This window comes from Alternaria alternata (assembly GCF_001642055.1).
Source record: "Alternaria alternata strain SRC1lrK2f unplaced genomic scaffold CC77scaffold_31, whole genome shotgun sequence".
Taxonomy (NCBI): domain Eukaryota; kingdom Fungi; phylum Ascomycota; class Dothideomycetes; order Pleosporales; family Pleosporaceae; genus Alternaria; species Alternaria alternata.
The window spans coordinates 144,174-160,156 of record NW_017306220.1 but is presented as its reverse complement, the minus strand read 5'-3'; the positions used below and the strand labels follow the sequence as shown (position 1 = coordinate 160,156).

Here is a 15,983-nt window from a genome sequence, read left to right as displayed (position 1 = left end):
AGCTTCCGAGGCGCGATCCGTTTGCTTGAGTCGAGCAGAAGTTTTGGACCACGCTGCATCAAAATTGCGTCTATCTGGGTGAGGGGCTTGTCAAGACGAGACGGCGGGGGTGTGCGAGTGTGGGCTTCACAAGCTTCTTCGACTGTTCTCATGCAACGATTGCGAGGACTGAGCTTACCATCTAGTACAAGGTTGTCCGCGAGCTTGCCTAGCAGCAGCGTGAAGCAGCTGTTGTAAAGTGTCGAGAGAGAAGAACCGGGGACTATATGTGCCGCTCGTCAACAGACGGACTGCACCTTCAGCGGTGTGGGTCATCGGCTGTTGGTAAGCCGACGCGTGATGAGAGCACGAGCCCCAGCCAGGTCATGCACTACGCTTATCGTGGTCATTAGTCTGGGGGATTGGTACCGTGCCCGTGCTCCTATCAATGCTAACTAGCTGTCACGAGGTTAACCTCCCCCCGCTAGGATGTTGAGTAGTTTTGAAAGGCAGCGGGGGTTAGGGTAGTGGTAGCTCCTCGTTGACTGCGCACGGACTGCATGTCTTTACTTAGTCAGCTAGCTCGGTGGATTCTGCAGCGGAACCCGAACATCGGCAGCCACCTACCCAGTCCTTTTCAGCGCTTCACAAGACAGCTGCGCACACAACCACACAAAAGATGCGCCGCGATACGGGATAAGATGTCTTGCGTATCTGTATGGAAAGTCATCTTCTCGGCCAGTATGCTGCTATACGCCGATGCCGCGCGCGATGGCTTCCAAATCGCAACGATAGACCCCTCAATTCAGTCCGAAGCAAGTGCCGAGATGGCTACCTGCTGCGATACACGGTGATACATGATACTTGACACCACTATGCTTCCGCGACACTTCTTCTCGGCTCCTCTTCTTGTTTCCAATAGAAATCCATCATTTCACGTCTCTACACGCACCATGGCTCCGCTACCTATCAAGCTCGCCGTCCTCGATGACTACCATAACATAGCAGCTTCGCACTTCACCCACATCGATCCCTCCAAAGTCGACGTCACCGTCTTCAACGACACCTTACCCTCCTACTCGCACCCCGGAACTTCCGATGCCGACCGCAAAGCCCTCGTCAACCGCCTCAAGTCCTTCTCCGCCTTGTCAACCATGCGCGAACGCACTCCCTTCCCAGGCGAACTACTCCGTCAATTACCAAACCTCAAGGTCATATTCGCTACGGGTGGCAAGTTTGAAAGCTGGGATCTGGATACGATGAAGGACATGGGTCTCACGGTATGCGCAGCGCCCGGCAAGGGCAGAACGGATGGCAGAGGCAGTGGCACGTCTCCGAGATCTTTGCCCATCAAGCAGGGCGGTGGACACCCGACAACGCAGCATGTTTGGGCGCTTATATTGGGCCTTGCGCGGAATATCGCTGCAGATGACGCCGTGGTCAAGGGGAAAGGTGGGCCAGCGGGGTGGCAGACTGAACTCGCCATGGGCTTGCAGGGAAAGACGCTGGGTTTGGTTGGTCTAGGCAGAATCGGCGCGCATGTCGCGAGAGTGGGTGTCCTTGCTTTTGGCATGAAGATCGTGTGTTGGAGCGCGAACTTGACGCAGGAGAAGGCTGATGAGTTGGCGGGGGAATGCGGATTACCGGTGACGGGTGGAGGTATCGCCAGCGAGGACGAGAAGACGTTCAGGGTAGTTACCAAAGAGCAGCTTTTTAGGTCCGCCGATGTGGTCAGCGTGCACTATGTTCTTAGCGAGCGCTCGAGGGGTATTGTTGGCGCACGGGAGCTGGAATGGATGAAAGCGACTGGAATTTTGATCAATACTTCTCGTGGACCACTCGTGGATGAGGCCGCGTTGCTGGAAACGCTCCGGCAAGGACGCATACGTGGCGCTGCGCTCGATGTGTTTGATATCGAACCTCTTCCTGCTGATAGCCCGTGGCGGAGCGAGGACTGGGATGTCAAGGGCAAGAGCAGGGTGTTGCTGACGCCGCACATGGGATATGTTGAAGAAGGTACCTTGACGACGTGGTATGAAGAGACGGCAGAGAACCTGGAGAGATTGATTGAGGGCAAAGAACTATTGCATCGGATCATCTAGTGCTGATGCAAACAGGCTGATGTCCAAGTCGTATCTAGGGTTTAGAATAGGCATTCGCATTTAATCTGTCGACTGACCTTCGTTCTCCACTTCGCGGTCTATCCCACCCTCTCATTTCTATTTGTTATACCCCTCATCTATCCCCTTGGTTGACGAGCGGGATCGGAAGATGTTGATTAAGGGCAGAGAATTATTGTGTCGAACCAGTCAATGCTTACGATATATCTAAATGGCTAAGCCGAATTTTGGTTTCAGATACCACCCATACTGTACAGGTGTTGGACTGTATGGAGACACTATCACGAGGATTTCAAGGCATCTTCTTAGCACAGCTAAGGTAATAAGAATCTACAGGTGTTGTACAGTTGTATTCTGGTCACCAGAAGAGTGTGATCGTGCCTCTTTCGGCTGCTAATGTACAATATGCCGACTGCCGCCCCACCCCACAAGACTTGTTGTCTAGTAATCCTGACGATTGGATAGACGGGTTCTGGGTGCTCTGGAGCAGGCGGTGCAGACCTTCACTTCGGTGTGTCGGTGGGTAGGTTGTCCAAGTCGTGATTAGTGAGATAAGCGTGTTGGGTGGGAGGTCTCGGCACACAAGCAGTCTCAGCACGTCCCAATGCATTTGTCGTGTCGGTTCTCTCCCAACAGCCACCTCACAAGGTTAGCTGTTTAGTTACCCTAGAGATTGGGTATGTAGGTTCTGGGCGCTCTGGAGCAGGCGGTGCAGACCTTCACTTCGGTGTGTCGGTGGGTAGGTTGTCCAAGTCGTGATTAGTGAGATAAGCGTGTTGGGTGGGAGGTCTCGGCACACAAGCAGTCTCAGCACGTCCCAATGCATTTGTCGTGTCGGTTCTCTCCCAACAGCCACCTCACAAGGTTAGCTGTTTAGTTACCCTAGAGATTGGGTATGTAGGTTCTGGGCGCTCTGGAGCAGGCGGTCTAGGCTCTCGAACATTGGGCGGAACAGCGGGCATTGTGAGCACCGGCTTTCGTCGTTTATGGAATGGAGCTTCACCGACATTGCTGTGTGCGCTATCTCCGCCATCGACCTCGGCCGGCTCTGTCATTGAAGCGTAAGTTTCCAGACCCATGACAGATATGGATGCGGGGGGCCTACCATGTCAATGCGACGCTCCTTATTCTCTTCACCACCGACTCGGCAGAACTCGCTTGATAACTTCGTGGCCATAGGCCCGAGTTAAGGCGAAGTCGTCAAGGTTATCTTGCTCGCGCAGTCAGGGCGTTCAGAGAAGTTCGTATCCGAGCTCGGAGGGGAAGGAAGGCCCAAATCTCGACGTTTAGCTTGCTTATGCGGAGGGGCTCCTGTATATTCCATTTAGCTACGTTTCAAGCTGGGCAAGGTCGTTATATCCGTCCGGAGGGTGCTCGGCGGATCAGAGGGAAGCCGAACTTCAAACGTCGCTGTCCACGCTTGCCGCAAAGTGAATGGGATTTCCCATCGGAGGGGGTATGTCGAGGACTGCACGTCCCGGTCTAGTGGGTAGAGCGAACTGTGAAAAGCTACACTGAACATGTCAACAAAAAGGAATAACACTGAGGCCAAATCTTCTAAAGAATACCTAAAGTAAACCAATGTTTGGACAAGGCGATAGAACAGTATGTGTTATAGCATGAACTGCTGACGCGAGACAGTGTCTGCGCCTTTGTCGGTGTAGTAGATTGTAAGAGTCATTGTTCTCCAGGCCGTGCGAAGCGCATCTTCGTTCTGCTCATTGTCGGATAGCTGGAAGTTCCATCCGGCTATGGCGGTTTTGAGATCCGCTACTGTGATGAACGTCAACTCGTCATAAAGGTTGCGTCTGGGCACCTTGGCCTGGTTGAGGGGCGATTTCACCGTCGATGGGCGAGATGTCAGGGGTGGGTAACATCGTCTCTTTCGCCCGTTTGCTTGGGCTTTCGGAGACGGAACTCGCTGATACGATTCTCTTTGCTGGTTATGCGTTTGATGTTTTGTAGTATGCGTGTGATGCGGTGCTATGTGATTGACAGTGAAGTGTAGTTCTGTATTGGGTTCGAGTTTGACATGTGAGCAATCTGGTACGATGGTGACAGTGTCGTGGAGAGACGTGGGCAGTAGGAACATCAAAATGACAAAACAATGCCATTCAATGGGAAAAGGAACATTCAGCGGCAGACGTAAGTGCTTGTTGGACTATAAGAGTGATGCATTGAATGCTACGGAGGATTTGGTTATATAGGCAATACGCTAGAGGTTGTGGCAGGCACCAATAACAACAAGAGACAGCTCTTTCTTCAGTGCCCACTCACCACTTCCGCACCCAATGTAAACACTACCACACATTCTGAAGTTGTGCAGACGTGAGTTCTTCAAATGTCTCACACGGGTATCCGATCCCCCACACTCTTTCCGTCCTCTCTCCATCTCTATAACCTCGAGATCCCGGTGAATCAGAAAGACTACCGCCATCCAGATGCACTAGAAATGACGAGCTGGCCATACCTAATGACAACGCTATTAGACCCACAACAATCCCGACCCTTGGCCTCGTAATCTGCACCCTTTCAGCACCTACGATGCTTCTCAGACTCCAACAGTTTATGCATGACAACATGATATTCACTCTCCCACCAATCCTCTACGCCCGTGGAACGGCTCTTGCTTGATCTTGGGAAGAAACATCACGCAGCAGCCCTCCGCTCAAAGAAGACTCGCCTAATCGATTGATACTGTCAGCAGCAGGCCCTGTAGAGGCGTTTGTACGCTTTCTTGTGGACGACATGTGGCTTAGTTATTGGTGTTTCATCAGCCACCAACTTCTTCTTTGCCGTCCCGACCATGACGAGCTCAATGTTCTCTACGCGCAGGCCGAGTTATTGGTATCGCTCGAAGCAAGGGCAGAGGCCAGCAGCCGGCTCTGCGATTGGCGCACACATGAAACAAGATTTCAATGCAAGAGCCATAAACGATGCCATTCAATCTCTTGCAGCTCCAGTTTCCTTGCAGCACGGCAAACATATCGCTATGCAGCTATCAAATGGAGGCAAAAATCTCTGGTCGACCTAACTGCTCTCCAGACTATTCCAGCTGATAGTAGAGAAGCTCGCTCACTAATCGCATCATGGCCCATACCTTCGTTTTTCTCCGCCACCTTAGCATTCGGGATGACCGATTGACCTTACTTTGCTGTCAATAGGATCCTTGACTGAACTCTCTTCATGTCACTCTCAACTTATACAGACGAGACTTATCCGCAATGGACTCGGAACCTTCCTCGGCGTTGCTTCGCCATCCGATTACCCTCGCACAAGCGTTACATACCGAGCATCCGCCAGTAGTCACGACAGAGGCAGATCGCATATCCCTTACACGACTAGCCAGTCATCACATCGCACGCCCGTGTGTTGATGCGCCGATAAAACTCTACTTTTGCACTCTCTTCCTAATCTACGAGTGACACTCCTCCTATAGGGCTCCTTTCATTACGACCTTGGCGCGTATTGTAGTGCATCGTCCACATCTACAGTGAAAACACCTCCTGCCTGCCTAGAGGGCCGCAGCGCATACCTTAAACCAAGTGCCTCAACCCGCTTGTCGAACGATACATCTTCATTTCCACAAATTTCCGCAAATGTGTCTGATAAAGTAGAATCGGCCAAATAAATGAGAGTAGAGGCGATGGAATCAGGCTTGATCGGCAAGACCGGCTCTATATAGAAGCATAGCATGATGGATGCAATCATCATGATTGCCAAAATGGCTACACTGGTCCAGTGGGAAACAATGTATGCCATGTAGAGCGTTCCGCTGTCGAAGGGTATCGTTGCGAGTGTTATCGGGAGTATCTCGGAAAGAAGAGCTACGATTGTTATAACAAAATATACCAAGTGGCGCGCAGAGACTGCAGTGGCGATACTGAGTACCGGATGTGACGGTGGACTAAGTAGTACAGACTCGCGGGCTGTGGCGTTTCCTTTTGCAAGCCTACTATAGGGAACAAGCAGTGCAATATCTTCGGCTGTATTAGTTCCATAACTATGCAGGAGGCAAAATCAGCTTACCTTGGAACACGAAACGCCAATAGAAACTAATAATGACACCGACTCCCGTAAGCAAGAACTGCACGCCAAAACCTTGTCCGCTCATGAAGTTTTCGAAGCCAGTGTCTCCACTTGTGTGGTGGTAAGTGAGAATGACTGCGGTCAGACCTATCAAGAGAAGAAGGAACGCGATAGATGAGAATCGGCGTCTCGCATTAACTGGAACAATGTGGCTTTCATTCTGTAGCGCAGGATATAGGGACTGTTGATTCTTTCGTGTCGAGTTTTGAAAGCCTTTCTGGATGCTCACGAGGCAAACGCGTGTCGAACCATCATTCCGAGTCTCTGAAACGAATTTGTACCTAGATCCTTCCAGTAATTGTTTCATCTGGTTTTCATGTGTTGCAGTGCTCAACGTCTTTAAGTTTGATCTAATTTCAGTGCCCCAGACAGCAGCGGCTAGCGCTGCTATGCTTCTCGGATTTGAAGAAGAGACCCACTTCTTGTGCCGCTGGAGGACCAGAACGATGATGGTGAAGATAGCCATAACGGCTAGAAGTGCTTGAATGATTCTCGCCCCAGGGACGAAAACTCTTATTCTCCCTGTGCAGCCCGCAGTAGTGTGGTCGCACTTTCCGATCGTCTGAATCCCTATAGTCTCGGGGGCAAGAGGAGTGATCAGCGCGCTCATAAAAGTGAGAATTACAGTTCATAACCGTGTCCATTGTCCACTTCCCATGGCCAAGAGTGGCGATATGGGGGAGATCATACTGATGGTCAGAGCTCGCTCGGCAGCAGCCCCGCCTGATGACGCGAGACAGTAGAAAGGTTCCATGGACGCGGTCTCACGGCTCAGGATAACCCATGGGACGTTGAACATTACGGATAGAAGCGTTGGAAGATAGGCTCCTTGGAAGTACTCCCATGTACTACGGATGTGGCCGTTTTGCTTCCGAAGATAGGAATTTGGTGCGGGCGACGTGCTATTGGGCATTGTAGTTGCGGTTGATGGATCGATTCTTAGATAGGCGCTACTAGCTGCTGTGAAGTTTGGAGGAGAAATTGTAGTTGCGGTTGTTGTCTCGATCCTTAGATAGGCGCTATCAGGTGGCGCGGATGTTTCAACGGGAATTGTAGTTACGGTTGATGTCTCGATCCTGAGATAGGCGCCATCAGGTGGTGCGGATGTTTCCACGGCAGTTTCGGTTGCAGTTGGTGTCTCGATCCTGAGATAGGCGCTACGATCCGCTGTGAATACTGGGCAAGAATCGCAGGACGTGAGTGTCGAGGTCTGAGGGATGGCGTCTTCGGAATCCGTCATGGGCAGATCAGGTGCCAAAGATAAATCCGACTCAGGAGCGCGGACAACAGGCTGAGTATCGATTTGTCTGTGTTTATTGGCCAGACGGGTTTCAACAACGGTAATAGTCTTGAAAATGTTGTAATCTTGCGTGGTAGTATAGACGTGCTGTATATCTGTAGGCCCCGGCGTTGTTTTGGCGCAAAGATAGGGTCATCGTTATTCGGAAGTGTGCGACAGGCGTACTCTACAAGCCCTATCAGTACCAAAGAAATAATGAATAGCGTTATCAGCAACGCAGGATGGAGGATCGCAGGACGGAAGGTATTCTGAGACTTCATGATGCGAATCAATGACACTGAACCTTTTACTGCCAGGTACAGTCGAAATTCAACAGTTACCAGAAATTGCAACTATCACTATGTCAATTCAGCCAGTCTATATACGCAACAGTCCAGACGGCATGATTTTTCAGGTAGGTTTGATGGTGAAGTCCTAGCGCATTCAGCCGCAGTAATAGATACAACGCCACCACTTTCGCCAAGTCCTTAACATAGTCCCTTAGGAGTGGCTTCTCAGTCGGTCCATGGAGTCAACCTGCACTGTCGTCAGAAAATATCAAGATTCGGATAGCCTGGTAGGTGGGCCGCGATCTGGCGACACGTGCAGCCATGCAATGCATAATGTTCAACTGAAATAATGGGTAGCAAATCGGGTGTTTCGATACACTCGGCAAGATCCGAGGCTGAGTGAGCTGAGATCATGGCTTCGCTTAACAGCTCTCTAGCACCTTGGCCCTGCGCCATTCTTTTCCGTTGATTGGATCCAGTTTGGAGAGGTGTGAATGAGAAAGCTCTTACCCAGACCAAGGGGCACAATTGGTTCGTATCCTTAGGTGACCCTACGCAGTAGCGAAAATCTCGTCCTACGTAATACCGAGTGAAGATATGCAAACCCCGCTATTGCCTGCGACTCAGTGAACACTCATTGGTGACTACATCATGTCTGACACTGATAAACCTTCTTATTTGTCGCATGCGTATGGCGTTCGCCATCCTAGAAAAGCCGGCTGCGACGTGCTACCACTCGAGCTCTGTGTTTCCTCATATATAAGGCGTACGCGTTGTTCTTACACGCCCAAGATAGATACATGTCATGGTGCTCGAGATTGGCTCTCGGCTTGGGGTGATCATTTGCTTGTGAGGTTAGTGGTTCTTATCTAGATTCACTCGTTGACTTGTTGCCGTAAGGCTGGGTCTTCATATCGTCCTCGTTGCGGCCGATGTTCTCTTCTTCAAGTCGAAATAGGCACGGAATTTGGAGTTGGACGACACCGGATCAGGAACGCCGAATAAGATCGAGATTTATGATTATTTCTACCCCAAGGGAAAAGATTGGCTTATAAGCCTGACCGAATTCCGCCAATGTCTCGCTCCTCTGGGTATTACACTCCAGGCATCGTCCTCATATGGGCCACCTTTTCGAATGCGGACGGAATCTACAGAGATGTCGACAGTGATTGCAGCACCAGACCTGACGCTGGTATCAGTGGTGTCGGCGTACGCGTGTCCATTTGGGCGCAAATTGGGATGTCGATATTGATCAGCATCATAGGGTTCTTCCACGAGTAAGATACTGGCATCAAAGACATCGGAGGTGGCCTTATCGTCACTCACTTCTCTCTTGCGATAGCACTGACTGTGCAACTATGCAAACTTACATTGACATCCGTTGATGCTGCCATTAGAGCAACCATTTTGGATGCTCAGAATATGGCTCTGCAAGTCCCTCTTACCGCCAAATAAACTCTCGCCGCTCGATGGCAGGTCGTTCTTCTTGTGCTAGCGCAGATCTTTGGACTGGCATTTCTACCAGTGCTTGTCGTCAAGCTGAATAGAGGGGACTTTGTGTCTGATGATTGCAAATGTCTATACGTTTTCTGGTGGTCTCGGCTCAGTGATTGTGGCGCCTTTCCTAGCGGCGAGCTCTCCATCTTTTGGATCAATTACTCAGTCAGATGGATGATGTGGATTCAGTCGTGTTTCCATGCTATGTACAACGCCCAATGGTTTCACATGACTGAAAAGAATGGACGCATTCCGATCACAAATCTGGAAGGAATCAAAAAAACTCCGAAAAGATGCAAAATCACTAGTAACTACAGGCATTCAACAACGAATCTTACTCGACAGAGATCTTGTTCGTAGCAGCCGTATTTGCGAGAGTCATAGAATGACATTGTCTACATAATGATTCGTTGCCGCTGCGACCAAACCACCCTCCCCCAAAGTTTTTACATGAAGAGAAATACGTGACTGCGGAGAGACCGCGTTAGAGATTATCGTAAAAATCATACAAATGCACACCGAAGTGACCTGAGCGGTGCCAAGAAGCTCTGCTTACTCAAAGTGTGTATCCCATAGATGCTTCATGAGGTCATACCCATCTCCACCAAATGAATCGTGATTGCATAAATCACACTGCCAACGACAACCTTCAATGCGATAGTCGTGCATGTGAGATGCGAAATGGGCGCGAAACTTCTTGAAGGAAGTCCAGTACTTCCTCTTGCTCAGCTCCGCAGGTTTGCACTCCCAGCAATTACCTGGACAACCTCGCCGATGCTTCTTTGTGGGCCTCGTTTTATCTGTAGGCTCCGGTACAGCTGTGGGCCCCGGCACAGCTGTGGGCTTTGGTGCGTGCGTGGACTTTGGTGGGCATGGAGACTTTGGTGCGTCCATAGACCCTGGCACTTTGTCTTCCATAGATGCCGTTCGCGCGCGTTTGAAACCTTGTGAAGGAGACTCCGGCTTCTCGTCGAAGTCTCCGGATGGTTCGCGCTTGAGCTTCATGGGTGTAGGTATAGCCGCCGGTACGGGTACGATCGGGGGTATGGATACGGTCTGAGGTATAGACATGATCAGAGATACAGGCACGGTCGGGGATGCAAGTGCGGAAGAGATGAGACGGACGTCTAGCTTGAGTTAGCTTGGCAAGGCAATTCAGCGACAACTACCCACCGACCGTACGAATCCTTTCTAGTGGCTCTTCCGTTTGGGTGCCGGCGTGCTTCACTAGTGTCGAAGGATCCTGAGTGATGTCCGAAACAAGTGTTGAGGTGTCAGACTCATAAGCGGGGGGTCCATCTTCCAGGAAGGGGAGGAAGTCGTCATCTTGGATGCCGATACGGTCATATAAAGTAGGAGAGGGCGCACGTGAGGAGATACGTTCACCGGACATTAGTACAATTGTTCCTGGAGAATGTTGGAAGGTTTCCGAGGAAGGACGGGCGACAGGGAGTCTGGTAACGAACGTGAGGGTAGTGCAAAGAGTGATGGGGGGACCGCGTGCGGGTGAAAGTATTGACAATAGCGAGTGAGATGTCAAGTCGACGAGCCAGCGACGGAAAAGTCAAAGAATGAATGGAAAGATCGCATCACATCCCAAAGATAGCGGGAGATGTGGAATGCGCCGGCACCTGGGAGTGGCCATTGGCACCGTGGACATTATATGTGAATATTGGTCGTGAGTTTTTTTCTATTAATGTCGGTTTTGCGAGCACGCGTTACACCCGCGGCGCCGGGCAGACGTTTCAGGGAATGGCGCTGCTTGGACCCTCTAGGGCTAGATCACAACGTAAAAGCCCCAAGCGCTGTTAACGGTCCCATGGAAGATGGGCGAAATGCCGGTTATCATCGAAAACACGATGCCTGTGCTGCGTGGATACGAGTCGCACGAACCTAATTCGAAAGATCGTCGGAGACCCGTGCCGCGGCCGGCCGGTTCACCGTCCAATTGGTCGATCTCCCAACAATGTGCCCAGTAATCCACGTGCACGCGAGACCCATGTCAGCTCAACTGACATGCTGGCGCGGCCATCTCGAAGCTTTTCTGCAAGGGCAGAGCGCGCGGGGCTGGGCAAGGCGGGGATCCCACCTCCAGAAGCCTAGACTCATGCTCGTAGTCAGTAGTGACGCCCACTTACCCCATCGCCTGCGAAGCTTTCATGTGTCAGCAACACGACTGCCAACGTACGACGAATTTGTCGCCGGCATCCAGACATTCCGATGAAACGGCAAGGCTGTCAATGTGGGAAAGTTTTCCGAGAGTCTTCCGAGGCGGCCACGGCTGCAATTATCACAACGGCAGTCATGTGTAAAGCCTATTGCATCTTGAATAGGTCTCCTTGTCATCAATTATTGACACCGCCGCCACTCCACCAACACATACACCTCCTGAGGCCGAGGTGAGCTGTATCGCATTTGACTTTGGAACGGGCTTGGCCCAATGGCGACAAGTGGATATGCATCACGATAAGGGGTCATTGCGCCTTTCCGTCAACCTTCTGCCAACCTTCCAGAAGAAACGCCACTAACCAGGGATCCCAAGGAAGAGAACAGCTCGTTCAGCCCCTCCAGGAAGTGACCTTTGCATATGGAACGGTGTCATTGGTAAGATCTGGGCTCAGTCACTTGGTCGGAACGACTCGCAATGACCATCGCAATCTAACTAACCCACCTTTCGTTCGCCTACTCGTTAGTCTTGCCAGACGTCTTTGTTGGCTGTGCATCCTCGCGGAAACTTAGTCACTCCCGACTCACTGCCACATAGTACCAAATCCCACACATTAGCACTTTCGTGGACAGTTCATTTCGGCGCTTCTCTGCAGACCGAGAGGCCTCGCATAAGCGAGCAACGTCTGCAGTGACGGCTATCATGATGTCAGGAAAAAGTGCATCGCTCGCTATGCCACATCGGCGACTTATCGATAAGTCGCCTGGGCAATCGGCGATACTAGGTGATGAGGTGCCTAACTGCTGCGAACATCACTCATTAGGCGCGACGGGTCTTTCGGGCTGTTCTGAAATAAACACCCTAGCTCCCTTTGGGAATCATTAGCTGACACGGTAAACACACTGAACGAATCAAGACTTGGACGTTGAACAGTGGCTGGTAGCCTCGACAACGCGAGGCGGAGTCTATCTGCTATTGAGACGTCCGACACTATTAGTCACGTGCTTACACCGCCGGCATCCCCATGTACTGCTGTTGGACTTGGCCCTCAATTGCCTTTCGTCGTAACTCGAGTGTGCGCAGATTCCGGGTACAAGCTACCTGCTACGGTACATGAGATGAGACGAGGTCCGCCAAGCCTGCGCATGTGACGGGCCGTGACGTCAGGTATGTAACACCAGTCCTACACCACTCTCAGAGGATTCGCATCACAACTTCGAACGTACCGCTGTTAAGGAGACCTCAAAGTAGAGTCATAGGTCATGTGATCTAGAAGGTTGCGCTGTATACAGAAGACGACGGCGATAGTGGTACCTAGGTGTCTACTGGTCCTGGGGTGTCTCACGGACAGGTTTGTAGCCTGCGACGCTTCCTGTTCGAGCTGTTCAATATCGGCAGCATTAAAATGTAGGATCGGCAAAAGATCGCTTTTGTCTATGTAGTCTGTCTAAGACGTTTGAAAGAAACAAAATTGGTGGAAAGAATGGAGAAAAGACTTCCAAGGAGCCATACATTAGGCGTAATACGTGGGCACAGATGAATCGTGAGGAGAGACGCATAAAGAACAGTACAAAAGAAGGAATGGGATGGTGGTGGTGATTGTGGAGTAAGTCGAGACGTCGAGCTGCGCTAGGAAGAAAATCCCCGAAAGGCTAGGGAAGCGACGGACGAAGCGGTTAGGGACCGGACGGCGTAGCGGATAGCGGCCCACCAGCGTCCAAGTCTCCGATACTAGGATTGTAGAACCCCATAGTGTGGGGGGCAGTCTCGCTGGCGTGGCCTGGTTGAGTGCTTGAAGGCTCTCCGGCTTCATCTTCCGTTGCTACTGCGGCACACTGGGCCCGATTCGACCCTTCCTTGACGGTCATATGTTCTCCCCAAATGTGATCCCCAAGAATTGATCCTTGTAGTGGGTACTCCTTGCCGGCAAAGTCGGTGCCCTTGCAGAGGAGACATTTGAGTATGCCGCCGTCTTTGTAATCCTTAAGGTGGACCAACAGAAAATGCTTGATGTACTCGGGCTTGTTCTTCCAGACCGAGGTCTGTCTCACAGTACAGGTGTTTTTTCCACCCGGGCAACCCATCACGCGAACGGTTGATGACTTCGTCGAGGCGGGGGGAGTAAAGAAGTTGCTCTCTAGAGCTTTGCGCGAACGTTTGGAAGGAGGGTTCGGCTCATCGTCAGGCGATCCGCGCTTGAGAGTCATGGACGCCTCTGCCACTAAATGATATCAGCGAAGCAACGTAGGTTGGAGTCGTGTCTACTGACCTATATCTCGAACCTCTGCTTTGAGTACTTCCGTTTGAATCTCGAGCATGGTATCAAGCTCATGATGGATGCCAGCATCCTTCGCCTCCTTGTGAGTCTGGACTGACGCAAGGAACTCTTCGCCACTAATACCGGCGTGCAATATGCGCCGAATAATCCCGCGGCGCACCGCGCTGAGATAAGTCTCCGCAGGCCGTAGGGCCGGAGTGAAAGGCGAAGCCAGGGAGGAGGGCGTCTCGATATAAGAGGGCGAGGCCAGGAAGGAAGGAGTGGCCATGTGAGAGGGCGTGAACAAGTGAAGAGGGGAAGCCGTGTAGGAAGGCGAAGCATGGGTTCCGCCCAGGGAGAGTCCCGTAGGAAAGCCTGGGGTCTGCATGGGCATGCCTCGTTCTGTGCCGCTGTAAGTCCCGACGGCCTGTCCAGCCAGGGCAACAGGAGGGGCTTGCAGCCCAGGGAAGGGAAGGTCCATAGGCGGGCCTTGGTCGCCAGGTTGTTGGAGAAAGCCAGCATGAGGCATGCAATAGTCGGGATGACCAGGACGATTGTCGTCATATCGAGAGTGGGATGAGTCGATCGCGCTCGACAAAGGCGAGTGGAAGGTAAGGCCAGATGGACGCATCGTAGCGACGGCGTTTAGAAGATATTAGTAGGTTGTACAGGTGTAGGAGAAGTAGGGAGACGTAAAGATAATTATAAGAGTGCTTGTGAAGAAGGTATGGTAAACGAGCGGTAGGATGACTGTCAGCAGCTGTGTGTATAAAAGATAGAGAGCAAGCTGCCGGACATTGCGACAAAACGGCCGCCTTGTTAAATAAAGACCGATTAGCCATGATGTCCCTTTGCTGCATGGTAGACTCAGGAACGGCGCCCGAGCGGCCGTGCCGCAGGGTTATTTTCGTGGACTAGACCTATGTGGATACCGACACGCCCTAGCAGGTCCGACTATCTTTCGACAGAATCCTACATTCTGGAGAGTCGAGTGATGGGTCGATACTGTGTCATCACAACATCTGCCCTTTTTGTTCGAACGGTAGCTTTTTGGCAAGTCGAGCTTCATCTTCAACGATAGCCTCTCCCGTGTCAACCCTGCCTTTGCAGTTGTAGAGAAAAAGAACGTGAGAAAAATGCGGGAACAAGAATGGTACCTGGGTATACCCGTTTGGGACAGTGTGAGAGAGTTTGAATGCGGTGCGCAAAGTGACGTCGCGCTAGAACTTGGCCAAGGCCACATGCAAGCTGGATCTGGATCTGCCAAGCGAGCCGGATCAGACTGGGACTTGGACTATGAGGCGCCTTGTGGAGCACATCATGAAGCTAGCCTTGTTCAAGGTTAGTGGGCGGCGCAGATTCCTAGCCCTTTTCAAGGTTAGTGGGCGGCGCAGATCCCTTGCCATGTGCGCTTCGTGATTTCATAGGGATTTGCATCTGCAGATGTGGTGTTTCACGGCTTTTCGCTTAGATCAAGGCCCAGTAGCTGGCCGTCAGATCTGACTTGAATATGGTCCGATCGTTCTTTCCAAGCTGATTTGGTGTATGTGACACGTCTAGTCGTATATACCTTCCATACTCCGACCATGTCGACAATGCGACTTTGACTGCGCGACAAGTTTATCGTATGTAATCCAGGCATTGCCATAACGGCGCAACCATGTCAGATGAGCCAAATCAACAACGTTGTTGATTGTGGTCACGGCTGCTTCCAGCACACCAGCATCTGGGTATATGTAGTCCACTGCTTCTCGACCAGGGCATTCTGCTATCATCAATATCCCAAACTACTACTCAATATCCACTTCCTCTCTATGCCACGCACACTCCAATAGCGCGTCATGAATTGCACGATGCTTCACCACCTCGGGTGTGTGATCTCTCCGGAGACGATTCGCTTTTCAGTAACCGCCAATTGCAGCGCCACTGCAACCGACTGGCCTACTGGAGATACGTGGACAAACATCGCGATGGGCACCGTGTCGGTGACAGTAGCCATTTTGCAGCTTGTACTTGGGAACAGGATTGCAAACGTCGTCAACCGCATGTGGACGCACTTTGCTGTATGTTGAGGTACGCTTAAGCTGACCCTACGTTAGGCCTCCATGTTGGACACGCAAACGAGGGGATTGAACTAGTCGAGGATGATGAAGTGTAAGGGTCCATTGTGACGCTCGACGGACGCTGAGGTCGTTACAGCGGACTCGGGGATAAGCTTTTCTTCGTGCTGCGCCACGGAGAGACGGCAAAGTGTGTAATCAAGGATCCTTCGGGACAAAATACAAAGACGCTTAACAGGGCCCGT

The 15,983-nt window shown here is 51.5% G+C and overlaps 6 protein-coding genes across 6 annotated transcripts; 2 read left to right on the top strand and 4 right to left on the bottom strand.

Moving 5' to 3' along the window:
- Positions 1-453: 453 nt before the first annotated feature.
- Positions 454-2,396, top strand: CC77DRAFT_1025707 (D-isomer-specific 2-hydroxyacid dehydrogenase-like protein). Its single transcript, XM_018526120.1, has one exon. The coding sequence runs from the start codon at positions 933-935 to the stop codon at positions 2,079-2,081; it is 1,149 nt and encodes a 382-aa protein (XP_018379973.1). The 5' UTR covers positions 454-932; the 3' UTR covers positions 2,082-2,396.
- Positions 2,397-5,549: 3,153 nt separating this feature from the next.
- On the bottom strand, positions 5,550-6,654 carry CC77DRAFT_1099864 (hypothetical protein; the record flags this gene model as incomplete). The annotated part of the gene is made up of 2 exons (XM_018530027.1): positions 5,550-6,079; positions 6,129-6,654. The coding sequence occupies 2 exons, from the start codon at positions 6,652-6,654 to the stop codon at positions 5,550-5,552; spliced, it is 1,056 nt and encodes a 351-aa protein (XP_018379972.1).
- A 162-nt stretch (positions 6,655-6,816) lies between these two features.
- On the bottom strand, positions 6,817-7,986 carry CC77DRAFT_1054790 (hypothetical protein; the record flags this gene model as incomplete). Its single annotated transcript, XM_018527816.1, has 2 exons — positions 7,674-7,986; positions 6,817-7,575 (listed from the first exon to the last, which is right to left on the bottom strand). The coding sequence occupies exons 1-2, from the start codon at positions 7,746-7,748 to the stop codon at positions 6,817-6,819; spliced, it is 834 nt and encodes a 277-aa protein (XP_018379971.1). The 5' UTR covers positions 7,749-7,986.
- A 744-nt stretch (positions 7,987-8,730) lies between these two features.
- On the top strand, positions 8,731-9,105 carry CC77DRAFT_559535 (hypothetical protein). Its single transcript, XM_018532189.1, has one exon. It carries the CDS (start codon positions 8,832-8,834, stop codon positions 9,036-9,038), a length of 207 nt encoding a protein of 68 aa, XP_018379970.1. The 5' UTR covers positions 8,731-8,831; the 3' UTR covers positions 9,039-9,105.
- A 570-nt stretch (positions 9,106-9,675) lies between these two features.
- CC77DRAFT_1025706 (hypothetical protein) lies at positions 9,676-11,120 on the bottom strand. The gene is made up of 3 exons (XM_018526119.1): positions 10,428-11,120; positions 9,811-10,381; positions 9,676-9,722 (listed from the first exon to the last, which is right to left on the bottom strand). The coding sequence occupies exons 1-3, from the start codon at positions 10,645-10,647 to the stop codon at positions 9,701-9,703; spliced, it is 813 nt and encodes a 270-aa protein (XP_018379969.1). The 5' UTR covers positions 10,648-11,120; the 3' UTR covers positions 9,676-9,700.
- Positions 11,121-13,097: 1,977 nt separating this feature from the next.
- CC77DRAFT_1013907 (hypothetical protein) lies at positions 13,098-14,309 on the bottom strand (the record flags this gene model as incomplete). The annotated part of the gene is made up of 2 exons (XM_018523867.1): positions 13,098-13,642; positions 13,691-14,309. 2 exons carry the CDS (start codon positions 14,307-14,309, stop codon positions 13,098-13,100), a joined length of 1,164 nt encoding a protein of 387 aa, XP_018379968.1.
- Positions 14,310-15,983: the final 1,674 nt, after the last annotated feature.